General features: G+C 42.8%; 1 protein-coding gene across 1 annotated transcript; it reads right to left on the bottom strand.

Moving 5' to 3' along the window:
• Nucleotides 1-810: 810 nt before the first annotated feature.
• Nucleotides 811-9051, bottom strand: LOC135544714 (dolichyldiphosphatase 1-like). Its single transcript, XM_064972555.1, has 8 exons — nt 8796-9051; nt 7561-7661; nt 7148-7232; nt 4341-4440; nt 4120-4218; nt 3769-3897; nt 3481-3570; nt 811-3373 (listed from the first exon to the last, which is right to left on the bottom strand). Exons 1-8 carry the CDS (start codon nt 8869-8871, stop codon nt 3337-3339), a joined length of 717 nt encoding a protein of 238 aa, XP_064828627.1. The 5' UTR covers nt 8872-9051; the 3' UTR covers nt 811-3336.
• Nucleotides 9052-16723: the final 7672 nt, after the last annotated feature.

Here is a 16723-nt window from a genome sequence, read left to right as displayed (position 1 = left end):
GGAGGCTCTGTACCAGTGCTGAGGGGAGGACGGCTCATAATAATGGCTGGAATGAATTGAATGGTCTATAAATTACATCTCTGTAACTTAGTGTGGTAGGATGGTCATCTGAATCAGGGTTAGTTTAGCAGCTGGGGTGAAAGAGGAGTGATTACGATAGAGGAAACTAAGTCTCAATTTAACTTTAGCCTGCAGCTTTGATATGTGCTGAGAGAAGGACAGTGTACCGTCTAGCCATACTGCCAAGTATTTGTATGAGGTGACGACCTCAAGCTCTAAACCTTCAGAGGAAGTAATCACACCTGTGGGAGGAAGGGCATTCTTCTTACCAAACCACATGACCTTTGTTTTGGAGGTGTTCAGAACAAGGTTAAGGGCAGAGAAAGCTTGTAGGACACTAAGAAAACTTTATTGTAGAAAATGTTGAATTTTGCCTGGTAAAAAATCTGAGTGGCTGGTACATTTACAATCTACCTGCCATAGTGGCTGGTGGACCAAAAAGTTCATTTTAGGCCATGTTCATGGTCATGCTAGTCATGGCTAGTAGGAATACAGCCTTTGTCAAATTTATCTAAACCATTCGTATCATTTTATCCTAACCTTCACCTAATTAAAAAAAAGTTATTTAACCTTTAAGCTAATTATCCTAACCTACTACGTTAATTGTCCTAACCTGCTGCGTAAGTACTCTAAACCTGCTACAAAACGTTTAAAAAAAGGCTGGATCCCATCTAGCCATTACCATGTTTCATTACTGTACCTCTGAGAAGTGGCCCTAATTTATAGAAAATTGGGCCCGACATGTAGTACTCCGACTCAGGGATTTATTCTTCATTACACAAATAAACAAAGAAATAACTTGACAGAATGAATATCATCCAAGTAAATTGATACATTGACAACTAGGGCTGAGTTCCCCAAAAGCATTGTAGCACTAAGATAATTTAGTTTAAATGGAATTAAGATGGACAAAAGATACTAGTTCTACAATGATTTTGGGAAACAGCATAGGGCAGGTACACCCTCCCAACCTCTTCACATCAAGATGGGAAGACCATGAACATTTTATGGTGTGCAAATTTGATATCAGACAAGGTCTGGTTCATGCAAATTGTTCACTGGGGGATTTGACCGATAAATTGAATGAATTGAATGACCAATCATTGAATTTGACTGGCATAGTTGATGATTGGGCCGCAAACAACCCCTGGTCAAAAAGCCATAATGTGGTTTCTTACGGTGCAGATCTCCTGAACATTGTCACGATGGCAACACCCACCCGTAGCACGCGCTCCAGCAGGTGTATCTCACTGATCATCCCTAACGCCAACACCTCATTTGGCCGCCTATCGTTTCAGTTCTCTGCTGCCTGTGTCTGGAACGAATTGCAAAAAAAAAATCGCTGAAGTTGGAGACATTTATCTCCCTCACCAATTTCAAACATCTGCTATCTGAGCAGCTAACCGATCGCTGCAGCTGTACATAGTCTATCGGTAAATAGCCCACCCAATTTTACCTACCTCTTCCCCATACTGTTTATATTTATTCACTTTTCTGCTTTTTTTGCACACCAATATCTCTACCTGTACATGACCATCTGATCATTTATCACTCCAGTGTTAATCTGCAAAATTGTAATTATTCGCCTACCTCCTCATGCCTTTTGCACACAATGTATATAGACTCTTTTTTTTTTCCTACTGTGTTATTGACTTAATTTTTTACTCCATGTGTAACTCTGTTGTCTGTTCACACTGCTATGCTTTATCTTGGCCAGGTCTTAGTTGCAAATGAGAACTTGTTCTCAACTAGCCTACGTGGTTAAATAAAGGTGAAATAAATAAAAATGTTAACATAAGTTGAACATCTTATGTGACATGCTTGTGTATGATCTCTGTACAGGTAGGTTCTACCTAAATGTCCAAATAATCCAAAATGACCTTCAGGATTGCATAATGATTCTTACATAAGCTCTCTTTTAATTTACTATTATTCACTGAAGAATTGGAAGGGGGGGGGGAAGCATACAATTTTAGATAAACACTTTATTTATTCAGCCTGATATGGGTTACACAAAATTATAATCGAAGAGAACTACTTCCCTTTATGGAGCTAATGACATGACAATTCCAAATCAGCTTTTAACCTTCACCAGACAGCCTCAAACATCAGCTCTTGCATTTCCGAGGAATGCAGCATTAACACATGCTACAGATTGACCTGAGGTTTAATAGAAAACAAAATAGAAAAAAAATAATATAAATCACCATTAATAACATTTCCCCTCAGCAGTCATATAATTTGTTTTTTCACTAGATGATATGGAATGTTTTGAAAAGACAGGTAAAAAGAAAGTTAGGAACAACAAGCCACAGTTTCATGTTCTCTAGAACCGCAAATGAAAGGAAACATACATGTCCCAGGTTTGTGCTTCTGGGGTGTCAGACATGGAGGGAGAAAGGGGTTGAGAAAACACTCCTTCACACCCTGCGTGGAAGAGGAATAGAAAAAGAACAGAGCCCCTTGTGTTCTGCCTCGTTTCTCTTCTTCTGCATCATCTCAAACATAATCGAGACCTCAAGTTGTACAGAAGATACTGTACAAGCCAAGGTTAGTGTAGTATGTGAGGGCTTAAACGCCTGCAAGTACATTTTGGAACCAAATACATTGGGCTGACAAGTTGTATCAGAGGGGGAAACAGGGGTCTTTCACATGTAAATTAAGTTAACCCACCCACCTTTCTCGTGTAAATAATGTTAACCCCCCCCCCCCACACTTTTCTCTTTAATTTTAATAAAGTACACATTTGTTTATATATTACATGTTACACCAGAGTTTTAAAAATGGTTCTCTTTTCTGTAATATAAGACCCCCAAAAAAACAAGGGTTTACCCCACCAATCTCATATTTCCCCCACCAGCAAACCCAAAACAAAAGAGTGACAAATGTCATGGTGCATTAACACCAGCCAATGCTTTGTTAATTGACAGAGCCCTCCGTTGGTTTCTGAAAATCTCTTTCTTACAGTAAATGGTTCCTGTCTGTGTGTGAGTTTACAGTTAAAGTATATATTAATTTGTCATTAAATAGTATGCCTCTTTCACGGTCTGTATGCGTCGGGGGAGCGTTTGGGCAAGCTGTACAAAGTGAGGCATGTGGACGGACTTGCTCAGGCTGCAGGCTCCGGGCCGTGTCCTGGCACTCTCTTTAGGTCCACCTGTAAATGGGTTGGCCTTTTTTCATTGCAATCAGGTCAGTCCAGAAGATGATTCTCCAGTGTGTTTTGTTATGAGTGTGTGTGGTTCTTTACTCAGTTTCACCAAGGAACTGCTACGATCACTGAAGTTTTGTGCCAAGCTTCCGTTGTCTGTTTCTGGAGGATAAGCAGACATTCAAACTATTACTAAACATGGTTGAAAACATCTCAATATGAAGTCACAGATTGCTTTCCCACCTAATATGGTGAATAAAATATCTCACCTTGCCTCTGATCTGGTCACCGTGTACTCAAACCACAGGATGTTGGGGATCAGGCTTGTGTCCCTCACCAGAAAAAACTCTGATATTGGCCTGTCAGCAGTCAGGGTTTGGGAGAGATTGGGACAAAGTTAAACAAAGAGAAACAATAGAAAAAAATCCATCATATCAAATGAAAAACATCAGATTCACTGAGAATCTGTAGCTACAGTGCATTCTGCCCAAATCTGTGCCAGGCACTTTCTTCTAAGCTTGTGTGCCACCCCCCTGAGAGGTGTCCCCATTCTTTACCATGCTGCCATCTTGGGGAATAGCGGTGTCAGAACCTCCTGTGTGAAGAAGAACCAGACTACGCCGATGGTGCTACCGGTCACTCCCCCGTAGAATACCTGACTCCAGGTGTGGTACAACAGGTAAACCCTGAGAAAGGGAAAAAAAAAACAATTTAGTCATTGAGCATATTTTTTTTAATAAAAATTGTGCAATTTTTGGGTTGAGCTAATTACAACAGTTATTAACAGCAAAACTATTTGAGGAGTTGGGACCAAATTGAACAACTGTGTCATGCTCTAAAAATACATTCAAATCAATATTTTTTTATTTATACTAAGTCTCCTCCATTGTCACCCCTCCCGCCCTCACCTGCTGTATGACACCGAGAAGGCCACACCTAACAAGGTGATGGACAGTATATGTCTCCACAGTAGCTCCACACAGCGAGCGTTGTTCGTTTGATGCATTCTAGACATGGGCAAAGTGCGTCAGCCAACATCAAATGTCACGTATGAATAACGACTGTGAAAAAATAATTATTTTCGTGACCATTTTTTAAAGAAATGTAGACTGGGAGAGAAGTCACTCACCTTAAATAAAGAAAAAGAAAGAAGTAAACAACAAAAAACCAGATGAACTGGGAATGACTGGAGGGCATCCCATACTCAGTGGTCAGGGTTGCGTGAGCTCCTGGAAAAATATTGGGGAAGAGAATAGACATGGGGTTAACCACATGCTACGAAATTAATCACAAATAGATGCTTTAGGCCGTGGCCAGACATGGATGACATTAAAACGGATGAAAAGCAAAGGCCTTCGTCAATGTCCATTTTTGTTGGTCAAAAGTTTCATTGAACTTTTGATGGACAGTTGGGCGAGTTTCGTATGTAAAAACGACGGGCAAAACTGGAGATACTTCCATTCCCCTCCACTGTCCAACATATAGGCCCCGTAGAAAATCGATTGCCTCATCTGTGTTTGACAGATACAAAATCGGTGTCTGGCCGGGCAAGACAAAACCTATTCCCCCTTGGGAGACTGAAAAGATTTGGCATGTGTCCTCAGATCCTCAAAAAGTTATACATCTGCACCAGAGAACATTCTGACTGGTTGCATCACTGCCTGGTATGGCAGCTGCTCGGCTTCCGACCGCAAGGCATTACAGAGGGTAGAGCGTACGGCCCAGTACATCACTGGGGCCAAGCTTCCTGCCATCCAGGACCTTAATACCAGGCAGTGTGTCAGAGGAAGGCCCTAAAAATCGTCAGACTCCAGCAACCCTAGTCATAGACTGTTCTCTCCACTACCGGAGCACCAAGTCTAGGTCCAAGAGGCTTCGAAACAGCAGCTTCTACCCCCAAGCCATAAGACTCCTGCACAGCTAATCAAATGGCTACCCAGACTATTTGCATTGTCCCCCCCTTCCTCTTTTCCACTGCTGCTACTCTGTTGCTATTATCTATGCATAGTCACTTTAATAACTCTACCTCAATTAATCGGTACCCCCTGCATACAGCGTCGCAATTGTTATTTTACAGCTGCTCTTTAATTTGTTAAATAAATACGTTTTTTACCTACCTACCAGGTATTTTTCTTAAAACTGCATTGTTGGTTAAGGGCGTAAGTCTTTCACAGTGTACAGTTGTGGCCAAAAGTTTTGAGAATGAAAATTAATATTCGTCACAAAGTCTGCTGCCTCAGTTTGTATGATGGTAATTTGCATATACTCCAGAATGTTATGAAGAGTGATGAGTCCCTCTTTGCCATGCAAATGAACTGAATCCCCAAAAAACATTTCCACTGCATTTTAGCCCTGCCACAAAAGGACCAGCTCACATGTCACTGATTCTCTCGTTAACACAGGTGTGAGTGTTGACGAGCGAGGACAAAGCTGAAGACCACTCTGTCATGCTGATTGAGTTCGAATAACAGACTGGAAGCTTCAAAAGGAGGGTGGTGCTTGGAATCATTGTTCTTCCTCTGTCAACCATGGTTATCTGCAAGGAAACACGTGCCGTCATCCTTGCTTTGCACAAAAAGGGCTTCACGGGCAAGGATGTTGCTGCCAGTTAGATTGCACCTAAAATCAACCATTTATTGAATCATCAAGAACTTCAAGGAGAGCGGTTCAATTGTTGTGAAGAAGGCTTCAGGTCGCCCAAGAAAGTCTAGCAAGCGCCAGGACCGTCTCCTAAAGTTGATTCAGCTGCGGGATCGGGGTACCACCAGTACAGAGCTTGCTCAGGAATGGCAGCAGGCAGGTGTGAGTGCATTGGCACGCACAGTGAGGCGAAGACTTTTGGAGGATGGCCTGGTGTCAAGAAGGGCAGCAAAGAAGCCACTTCTCTCCAGGAAAAACATCAGGGACAGACTGATATTTTGCAAAAGGTACAGGGATTGGACTTCTGTGGAATAAAGTTGTTTTCTCTGATGAATCCCCTTTCAGATTGTTTGGGGCATCCGGAAAAAAGCCTGTCTGGAGAAGACAAGGTGAGCGCTACCATCAGTCCTGTGTCATGCCAACAGTAAAGCATCCTGTGGCCATTCCTGTGGGGTTGCTTCTCAGCCAAGGGAGTGGGCTCACTCACAATTTTGCCCAAGAACACAGCCATGAATAAAGAACACATCCTCCGAGAGCAACTTCTCCCAACCATCCAGGAACAGTTTGGTGACGAACAATGCCTTTTCCAGCATGGTGGAGCACCTTGCCATAAGGCAAAAGTGATAACTGGCACGGGGAACAAAACATCGATATTTTGATATCCCATTGAGAACTTGTGGTCAATCCTCAAGAGGCAGGTGGACAAACAAAACCCACAAATTCTGACAAACTCCAAGCATTGATTGTGCAAGAATGGGCTGCCATCAGTCAGGATGTGGACCAGAAGTTAATTGACAGCATGCCAGGGTGGATTGCAGAGGTCTTGAGAAAGAAGGGTCAACACATCAAATATTGACTCTTTGCATCAACTTCATGTAATTGTCAATAAAAGCCTTTGACACGTATGAAATGCTTGTAATTATACTTCAGTATCCATAGTAACATCTGACAAAAATATCTAAAGACACTGAAGCAGCAAACTTTGTGGAAATTAATATTTGTGTCATTCTCAAAACTTTTGGCCACGACTGTATATTTGATGCACAGACAAACACTTATTATTGGTGTACTGGGTCACTGCAGTAAGTTTTATTTTATTTTACCTTTATTTAACCAGGCAAGTCAGTTAAGAACAAATTCTTATTTTCAATGACGGCCTGGGAACAGTGGGCTAACTGCCTGTTCAGGGGCAGAACGACAGATTTGTACCTTGTCAGCTCGGGGGTTTGAACTCGCAACCTTCCGGTTACTAGCCCAACACTCTAACCACTAGGCTACCCCTGTCGCTTTCCTCACCTTCACATGGGCGGGGCTCCCTTAAAATGTGCTTCAGCAGCCAGTTCACCCCTTCGTTCAGTACGAGCCCACCGAAGAAGGAGATCTATGAAAGAGGAATGGGGAAAAGGATTAGGTGTGATAATTTGCTTAAGTCCACACTGTGAATGGATACACATTTTTAGAAACGTGCTTACAGTAATGCACCTTTCAATAATCTTTAATATTAATGGCCAATGATAATCTAATCTATATGACCTTGTACAAGCATTTCTATATGTAGAGTTTTAGCATGCATCATGTGTGAGTTTGACACGTATCCTGTCCTCATTTAGTGGTCCAGCAGGGACTTGGGTAGCCCATTTGGGACCTCTTTTATGGATTTCTGTAATAGAGGTCCCATATGGGGCAAGGATCTGGGTTATATTACTTACCGTGTGCAGTTCACGCTTGAACACTATGAGGGTGACAAAGCCCACAAGGATCACTATGGGTAGCAGGCTGGTGTAGGCCAACAATTGTCCCGTCAGATCACCTTTGGGGGGAAAAAATATAATATAAACAATCCCTTTGCAAGACAATTTGAACACTCAGGAGGGGCTCCCAAGTGGCTCAGCGGTCTAAGGCATTGCATCCCAGAGCTAGAGCCATCACTACAGACCCTGGTTTGATTCCAGGCTCTATCACAACCGGCCGTGATTGAGAGACCTAGTAGGGTGGCTCACAATTGGCCCAGCATCGTCCAGGTTAGGCAGTCACTAAGAATTTGTTAACAAACTTTCCTTGTTAAATAAAGGTTTAATAAAATAAATACAAATTCAGGGGAATGTGCATGGGGGTATTTAGGTAGCCACTCTACAACCTATCTAGTATGCTATGGCACAGTTCTTATGCCTTCACCTTTCCACTGTCAGATCAGTGATGATTGAAGGAGAAGGGGCAAACATCAAGCAGAAGTTACGTTCTCAATGCCTAGATATTATACAGATAATTGTTAATATTCAAACACCATAAATGTAGCTTGTTTAATTGCATGATGAGATTAATTTTGTATCGGCATCCACATCCCATTACAATGGGTTAGTTTGCCAGCTAGCTAGTTAGTTAATGAGTCTACTAGCTAACGTCAAGGCGAGTATACATTACAAATGATCAATTTGCGTGATAAAAAGGTACACAACCTACATATGGTTTGGCCATTTTCTCGGCTTGGAAGGCGTAACCTAGCTAGCCAATTTACTACCGTAGTGTCTCTCAGCTAACTAGCTACTTTGCGAACAACAAAACCTAGTTGGCTATACCGGGCCAGTAACAAGTCAAGTAGGAAATTATACGCGACAAACTTTAAACTACATTTTATTCTGAGCATACGCTGTTTCATGACCATTTAAGTTCAACATTTTATGTAGCAACGCAAACTCGAACTAGTTAACTTAGCATTGTGGACAACTTTTCCAACTGCGCATGCGGAACTGTCCCACTATTTGGCATTTAATGTTACCAACGTTCTCTGCGGAGCTGTGTATATGCTTTTTATTGTTTCACTATTTGGCAGGTCACGTCGGTCGTGCCAATTCAATCGCAAAACATCCCACGATATCTTGCAGATTACCAAAGCATCGAGTATCTATCAGACAAATGTAAAATAATAATTAGTCAATACACTTACCAGCAGGGAACTCTACGTGGGTTAGTGATATCGACCGCCATCGAGGTGGTACCGAGCAGTGTTCTTCCGACGCCATTTTACCCGGACACCGGGCAATGTGGATCAACGAATCAAAACGTAATACCAGAGTCCGTCTAACCAATACGAAACACAATCCTTTCAACCATTCACAATACTCGAACAAACCTGTACTGGAATATAAAGGAGGAGTTATCGTCCAAAAAGGGGGTTCGATTAATCCCGCACGCAAAATCGATTCGAAACAAAAGGGATGTAATTAAGCACGTGTAGTAACGCCGTGTTCAAAACCACTGGGAACTCAGAAATCTCGGACTTCTGTTAGTTCACGACAAAATGGGAATCGGAAAAAACGACTCCGACTGGGAAAATTCGTTTTGGTCATACATCTCGGAATTCCAATTCGGGAACTCGGGGCACTTTATAGAGCTCGACTTTCTGATCTGAAAATGACTGACGTAATTCAACCTTTTTTGTATGAGTTTCCTGTTGTCATGAAAGCGACATAATTACAAGGATTCTGTGTTTCCAATGCAAAAGGGGTTGATTTTGTTAATGAAAACAAATTATTATGTGGAAACATTTATTACATGGAAAAGTGATGTATGTTTCTGTAGGATGCACCATGCTGCCTTGTTGACAAAATTACAGAGTGGTGCAGATTATTGTTCGATTTGGGAAGGGTGCGCCTCCCACCCCACTTTCACTGGATGATGTGACAGGCCTTGCCCAGGGCCCCAGGCTCAGCATAATCTAATCCGCCCAATGATCATAGTGCTTTTGCTCGAGTCTTGTCCAATCACAGGTTCGCAACTTTCACTGGGGACAGGTGGGACATGATGTGCGTGATGAATTGTCTCTACCTTCTTGTCCTTTGTGCTGTTGTCTGTGCCCAATAATGTTTGTACCATGTTTTGTGCTGCTACCATGATTTGTTGCTACCTTTGTATGTTGTCATCTTAGGTCTCTCTTTATGTAGTGTTGTCTCTCTTGTCCTGATGTGTGTTTTGTCCTATATATATATATTTATTTACTATTTTTTTTTTGCCAGCCCCCCTCCCTGCAGGAGGCCTTTTGCCTTTTGGTAGGCCGTCATTGTAAATAAGAATTTGCTCTTAACTGACTTGCCTAGTTAAATAAAATAAAAAATTACCCCCCTCCTACATTCTGAAATGGCATTTCTGTCTCCCCCCCCCCCCCCCCAATTTTAACATTGCACTGTGATACAAAATGCGGCACCAGTGTGCTTTAGGACCATGCGGATGCCTCAGAGCTGTCAGGTAGGCTGCTTTCTGGCTGAAATGCAAGGACAAAACAGAACGTGCGGACAGGCTGTGTGAAGGCAAAGCTTCTGAAAGGCTGGTGTATAGGACCAATATGGGAGAGATTAATAGAGGGAGCTGCTGTCAGTACTTGTGCTTTTTCTCTGAGTTGTACAAGCAAGCAGAGCAGAAACTGGCTACTCTTTAGTTGACTGATCAAGCTGGCAAGGTAACTGCTGTTTGACAGAAGAAAAGAAAAGAAAAAAAATACTTGCAGTGCTGAGCTAGTAGTGTAACTGATGTGTTACGTTATCCAATGTTTCATCCCCTCTCGGCTTAAGTGAATGAACTACTAGCAGCTAGTTAGCTAGCTAGTAACTGCCACAGCCTGTTCAGCTCTAGCTAGCCTATGGCTATCTGTCAGGTAGCAGTATGTAACAGCTGTTGTGTGTATGGAAATGTTTTGTAGTCTTTGTTTCCCATTTCAACCGAAGTAAATTGATATACCATTATACCATTAGCTAGAGCTAGCCAAAGGTTTGCTAATGTTAGCTAGCTGGTTCACTAACTTTAGCTATTTTTGCCTCAATCACACTAGACCTAAATACAGATATGTTAGAATGCCCAGTTTTGTTCATATAATCTCAGACATAAATGACTACAATGTAAAACCATCCATAGAACTACAGTGGGGAAAGAAACGTATTTAGTCAGCCACCAATTGTGCAAGTTCTCCCACTTAAAAATATGAGAGAGGCCTGTAAAATGAGGGAAAAAAATCCAGAAAATCAAGCATTTCAAGGTCCTGGAGTGGCCTAGCCAGTCTCCAGATCTCAACCCCATAGAAAATCTTTGGAGGGAGTTGAAAGTCCGTGTTGCCCAGCAACAGACCCAAAACATCACTGCTCTAGAGGAGATCTGCATGGAGGAATGGGCAAAAATACCAGCAACAGTGTGTGAAAACCTTGTGAAGACTTACAGAAAACGTTTGACCACTGTCATTGCCAACAAAGGGTATACAACAAAGTATTGAGATAAACTTTTGTTATTGACCAAATACTTATTTTCCACCATAATTTGCAAATAAATTCATAAAACATCCAACAATGTGATTTTCTGGATTATTTTTTCTAATTTTGTCTGTCATAGTTGAAGTGTACCAATGATGAAAATTACAGGCCTCTCTCTTTTTAAGTGGTAGAACTTGCACAATTGGTGGCTGACTAAATCATTTTTTGCCCCACTGTATATGCCAGTTAAACTGAATATCATGCACTCGGAAATGTTTTTACTCTGCAGGAGGTGAGAAACACAAAGGGGACATATTTTGAAGACTGGCTGATTTCTGATATAGAGTATGTTCTTTTATCGCAGCAGGTCGACAGATTCTCCCTGTTTTTGTTTGCTTGGAAATGTTGATACTGGAGACTTATCAGAATAAACTGTGTAACCTAGCATTTATAGCGGCTAAGAAATGCATTGCCATTCATTGGAAAGTTTGTTATCTTCCCACAATGTCACAATGGATAGCAGAAATGTCAAGTTATGCATCACTTGATTTGATTTATTACAATATTAAGGGTATACTGTGCAAGGTCTGGATCCCTTTTATGGAATACTGTACGTGAAAAGGAGTCTGTATTGAAAACATGCCCATGTCAGGAGAGATACCTATTTAGGCAACCACTAGTTGCTATGTCCTTGCCCACCTATATTGTGTGCAGGTGAAAAGAGCTCTACAATACTATTAGGCCTATGATATGAATTATACGGAGGATGTACTGTTTCTGTGTGTTAGTGTGTAAAGGTGTGTGTGTTTTTAAACTTTTGATTAACAAACCCTTCCTTTGAAACATGTAAAAAAAAATATATATAAACATTTTCAAAAATTTAAAGATGGGAAGGAAGTTGTGTTGGGTGAGAGTTGAGTTATTGACTAAGACTGGTGGGGGTCGGGAGTACAGGCGGCTCAGGCTGGCAGGGCGGTCTGGCTGGGCGGTCTGGCTGGGCAGGCTGGCTGGGCGGGCTGGCTGGGCGGTCTGGCTGGGCGGGCTGGCTGGGCGGTCTGGCTGGGCGGGCTGGCTGGGCGGGCGGGCTGGCTGGCTGGCTGGGCGGGCTGGCTGGCTGGGCGGGCTGGCTGGGCGGGCTGGCTGGGCGGTCTGGCTGATGTTATATAGAGGACGTCTTAATAAAGACATTCAAAAGTGAAGTCTGTACTTTATTTGTAAGGTTTGTTCATTTATTAGGCTATTGGTTAAAAGGTGGAATGATTTAGTTCAGTCTTATTACTTAAACATTTAATAAATGGTCTCTTACCTACAGTAGCATGACGACTGTGGGTATATTTGCTTACTTTTTTTTGTGGGTCATGGATCAAATTATGTGTTCTGGAAATTCAGGAAATGATCTTTAGATGCCCCCAAAAATGGGAGGATCCCCAGACACCCGCCAAGTTATGTCCACCCCACTTCTACAAACTAAAGCTGTGCCCCTGTCCAATAGTGAAGAATCACCAGTAAGTATTTTTAAATAATTCAGGTTATGCTGTACAATATCTAACCAGTCTCAACTGATTGGATATCATTGGCTCATTCAATTTAATACATACATTAAAATGCTACACTACCTTTCCAGGTTGATTATTGGAATAATACGCAAACTAATGTGTTCTAACCAATGAGACATAGTTAAACATTTCAACGTTAACTTAGAGATAGCAACTCTTTCAGGTGAATTAAAGTTAAAATTCCCAAATAGCCTATACAGGTTAGATTTATCATTAAAATCGATTTAATGAATTAAATCTGTTTTGGCAAGTTCAGTTATAACCAACTCGCATTACTGACCCAGTCTTGATGATTCATTGACATTTACAAACTGAGTTAAATCGTGTTTGCAGCCTCCAACTCAAAAACCCAAACATTACATAAATTGAAATAACTGATAATCATAACAATGAGCAATCCATCAAATGGGTTTCCACCCATTTCCCCTCTAACCTTCACCCACGAAAAGATTGATCGCTGACCTCAGCAACGATGCAAATCCTAACTATGCCGAGGGGCTGGAAATGTTAGATTTCGATGCCATAAGCGAGAAAAATGCAGATATTGCGACAGATGTTCTTTAAAATAGACCATCAGGCGGAGGCCTGGTAAAGTTTCTCTCCAGTTTAGCCCTCAACTAAGCCCACCAGCAGAGATGGACACTGCACCAGTACCTCAGTGCCCAGCAGAGGCACGAGCAGGAAGCTGGGGAGTTCAAGGCACAGGTGGAGAGAACCAGGGAGCTGGCATCGAAAGCCGAAAAGGAGAAGCTACTGCTCGCCGAGGAACTGTGTGTGGGGACAGATAAATTGGAAGATCTGTCTAACACTTATAACAAAGAACGCGAACAAACTCTTGACCAAGTCCGTATTCTAAAGGAACAACTCATTTTAGCCAAAACGAAATACGATGAAGTCCACGCAAAGCTCGATGAATCTGACGAGCTAGCTAGAAACCGGGGCAAGTGACTTGATGCCCTACAAGCGGTTGTGAATGAAACCACTCAAAGCATTAATGCTCTATTCCAAAAGCTGCAGACCAAAGACGATTAGTTAATGAACACAATGACCAAGTTGGAGGACAAAATAGCAGAACTCATTGAAGTCGCTGATTTAATGAAGGATGAGAAAGACCAAGTGAGAAAGTTGGAAAAGGTGACCTCTAAACAAAAGGAGGACATCGCATTACTGGATCTCTCACTCCACACTTGAGACCTCTCACTGCAAACCATGACAGATAAGTATGAGGCCGAGCGGAGCAAGGGCGACACCTACGTGTCTAAAATAAACACCCTCAACTCCCAGGTGGACTCTGCGATGCAGCAGAACACCACCCTTAGGTATCATCTGTAGGAACTCTAGAACAGTCACGCTGTCGCGGGACGACCGAACCAAGCAACCTAGCTCACATCCTGAGCTCAGGGAATGAGAGAATGCAGAGCGACAGGAGATTTCAGTCTCTTTCTCTTGGCCATTCGGCCCACAGTGAATTGGGGCCTCCTTGCCAACACAACCACAGCTTGACTTTTCCTCTTGGCCTTTCGGCCCACAATTCCCCACGGGAGAGGGCAGATGCTCCCCGCACACTTGGCGGGGATCGCCTTGACAAAATCGTCAAAAACTTCCACCTCTTTGACCCCGTTCCAGGAAAGCCAAACGACACTGAGACATTTGTAGCAGACATAGAGGACGCCTTGGATGGCTACCCAAATGCTACGAATGCAGACAGGCTCTACCTTTTGAAGCAAACGTCCAACAGACACGTGACAAGGTTCTTCCGACTACAAGAGCAACACGTGCAAAACGACTATGCTAAACTTGCCACGGTTTTGAAAATAGAATTCAGTGGTTCTGCGACTCGCAAACACGATAGCTCGTTGGCTAACAATATCAGACAAGCTGGAAATGAACATTCACAAGCCTACTATCACCGGCTTCGTTCAGCTTACTTTGGCATGCTCACTGAAGCTGGAATGGAAGATCTATTGACATTTAAACAACAGTTCCTGTCAAACATGTCTCACAACTTCATTAACTACTTGGGCCCTACTGCCCATGTTGGGTTGCCAATCTCGACGCTCCGAGAACTTGCAAGCACCGCTTTTGAAGCATCAAAAGCAAACCGGGCTAAGAGCCCGGACACCTCGACTTTCGAGCTTAGTCGTGAACCATCACTCGAATTAAAAGGTGCTGCATTGGGGACATGTGCAGTAAAAGATGATGATCAAAGGGGGTAGCTACCAAGTAACCACCACCCCGACAACCACCGCTGTAACAATAGCCACGATGAACGTCCCCAATCTAACAGGTCCCGCAGAGATCAACATAGCCGATATGTCCCTGCGCCTAACTCTCACAAAGGGTCAGGACTTAAAGGTGACAAGCGTAACAAGGGCAACAAAGTGTTCAACAATGATCTAAACGCTAACCAAAATGATCTAGAAGCTCTGATAAGAGATGTGCTACATCGTAAGAAATCTGAGAAAGAGTACAAGGATAAGTCATCATGGCAAAAACGTTGGAAACCAAGTCCGCCGAACCTCACGCAATTCGAGAGGACGCAAACATTTCCATTTCCCCCTTTCCCACTCAAATCCCTGTCCAGGAACCGCTTGTTCTAGACACAAGCCCACAGGTTTTGTCTACAGACTAGGATACGGATGTGGAGATGCACAAGATAAGCAGCTTTGCAACAGATGATTCATCTCCCATTCCGATAGAGGACCCACTGGGTCACAAAGGTGACTTATGTGTCTTGGAAATCGACACAGATTACAAACCGCTCCGTTCTCCCAACCCACTCCATTTTGTTGGGGATGTGACGAGAAAAACCAACTCGAACAGGCCATACCTTAGAACAGTCCTGGAGGACTGTTTGACCTGTCACGCTCTGATAGATTCGTGTTCGACAATTTCCCTCATATCCAAAACCTTGCTGGATGAACTAAAAAGGGCAGTGGACCCTGCAAAACATTGGTTGAAAATGGAACATTGCGATAGGAATCTTCAAGGCTTCACTCAAGCTACCTCGCCCCTAACCAAGCGTCTCCTACTTAAACTCAACTTCGAAAGAGTGTCACTGATCCACCCCGTGTATGCGATTAGCATCGAAATTGAACGGATGCTGATTGGGATGGATTTAATTGACCGTTTGGTACCACTAATGAATTGGAAAACCAATCAAATTTGGTCACAAATACCTATGCCAACTCCGTTGACTTCACAGCATTCTTCCAAGGCTACCTGCCATACATTGTGCAACGACGTGGGTTCGACGTCAGCATCTGACGCAAAACCGGTGAACTTGTCCATGAGCCCGCCATGAGCCCGCCATTGGTGGCAAATGACAAGGTGAGTTCAACTCGGAACTTAACCGAACATGAGGTTTTCCTGTGTGGCTTGGGTGACTCACCAGCCAACACTTACCGCCCTCCTCTGATAGGCATGTGCCTAAACGGCATTATGGTTGAGGATGCCAGACTGGCAACCTGGGTTCCTGTACAGCACTTTGTGACATTGGCTGATGTAAAAAGGGCTATATAAATACATTTGATTGATATAAGGGGGTTCATGAGGGCAATTAACAATGATGTAGAGGTTCTCTGCATTTGTGTAATCCATGACTCCTGGCTCCTCCTCCACAGGCTCTGCCTCCCAGGAAGTTGAGGGATTAGCTCATTGATTCGGACAGGGTGGGACTCGTATCTGTGACACAAAAAAACAGCCATTGACAACCTAAACCAGGGGTGGGCAAACTATGGCCCGTGGACCAGAGCCCATTCAATCGTTACGTGGGATGTTTGAGGAAAAGAAACTAAACAATGGGTTATATATACCTGCATATATTTATATAATACACACTGGCCACACTTTAACGCCTAAAACTAGATAGACAGTATATAATTTCTACAATGGACCTACATATTTTCAAATAACTGACCTTTCTCTGGGCCACAGTTTGATTTTATGAAACAAATCATTCATTAAAAAAATGGTGCAGCTCACCGTTGAATTTCAAAATCACGACTTGGTCCTTGAGCAAAAAAAGTTAGCCCACCCCTGATCTAAACGGATTAATTTATATTAATGTATATTATAAACAG

Source organism: Oncorhynchus masou, chromosome 8 (assembly GCF_036934945.1).
Source record: "Oncorhynchus masou masou isolate Uvic2021 chromosome 8, UVic_Omas_1.1, whole genome shotgun sequence".
Lineage (NCBI taxonomy): Eukaryota > Metazoa > Chordata > Actinopteri > Salmoniformes > Salmonidae > Oncorhynchus > Oncorhynchus masou.
The sequence above is the reverse complement of the archived record's forward strand: the minus strand, read 5'-3'. Positions and strand labels throughout refer to the sequence as shown.

What these genes read in the sequence shown, in the direction of transcription:
- LOC135544714 (XM_064972555.1), bottom strand. Translation starts at nt 8,871, where the DNA reads ATGGCGTCGGAAGAACACTGCTCGGTACCACCTCGATGGCGGTCGATA. An exon ending in TCAAGCGTGAACTGCACACG is followed by an intron (nt 7,233 to 7,560) that starts GTAAGTAATATA and finishes CCTCTTTCATAG; the next exon opens with ATCTCCTTCTTCGGTGGGCT. An exon ending in TTCCCCAAGATGGCAGCATG is followed by an intron (nt 3,571 to 3,768) that starts GTAAAGAATGGG and finishes GACTGCTGACAG; the next exon opens with GCCAATATCAGAGTTTTTTC.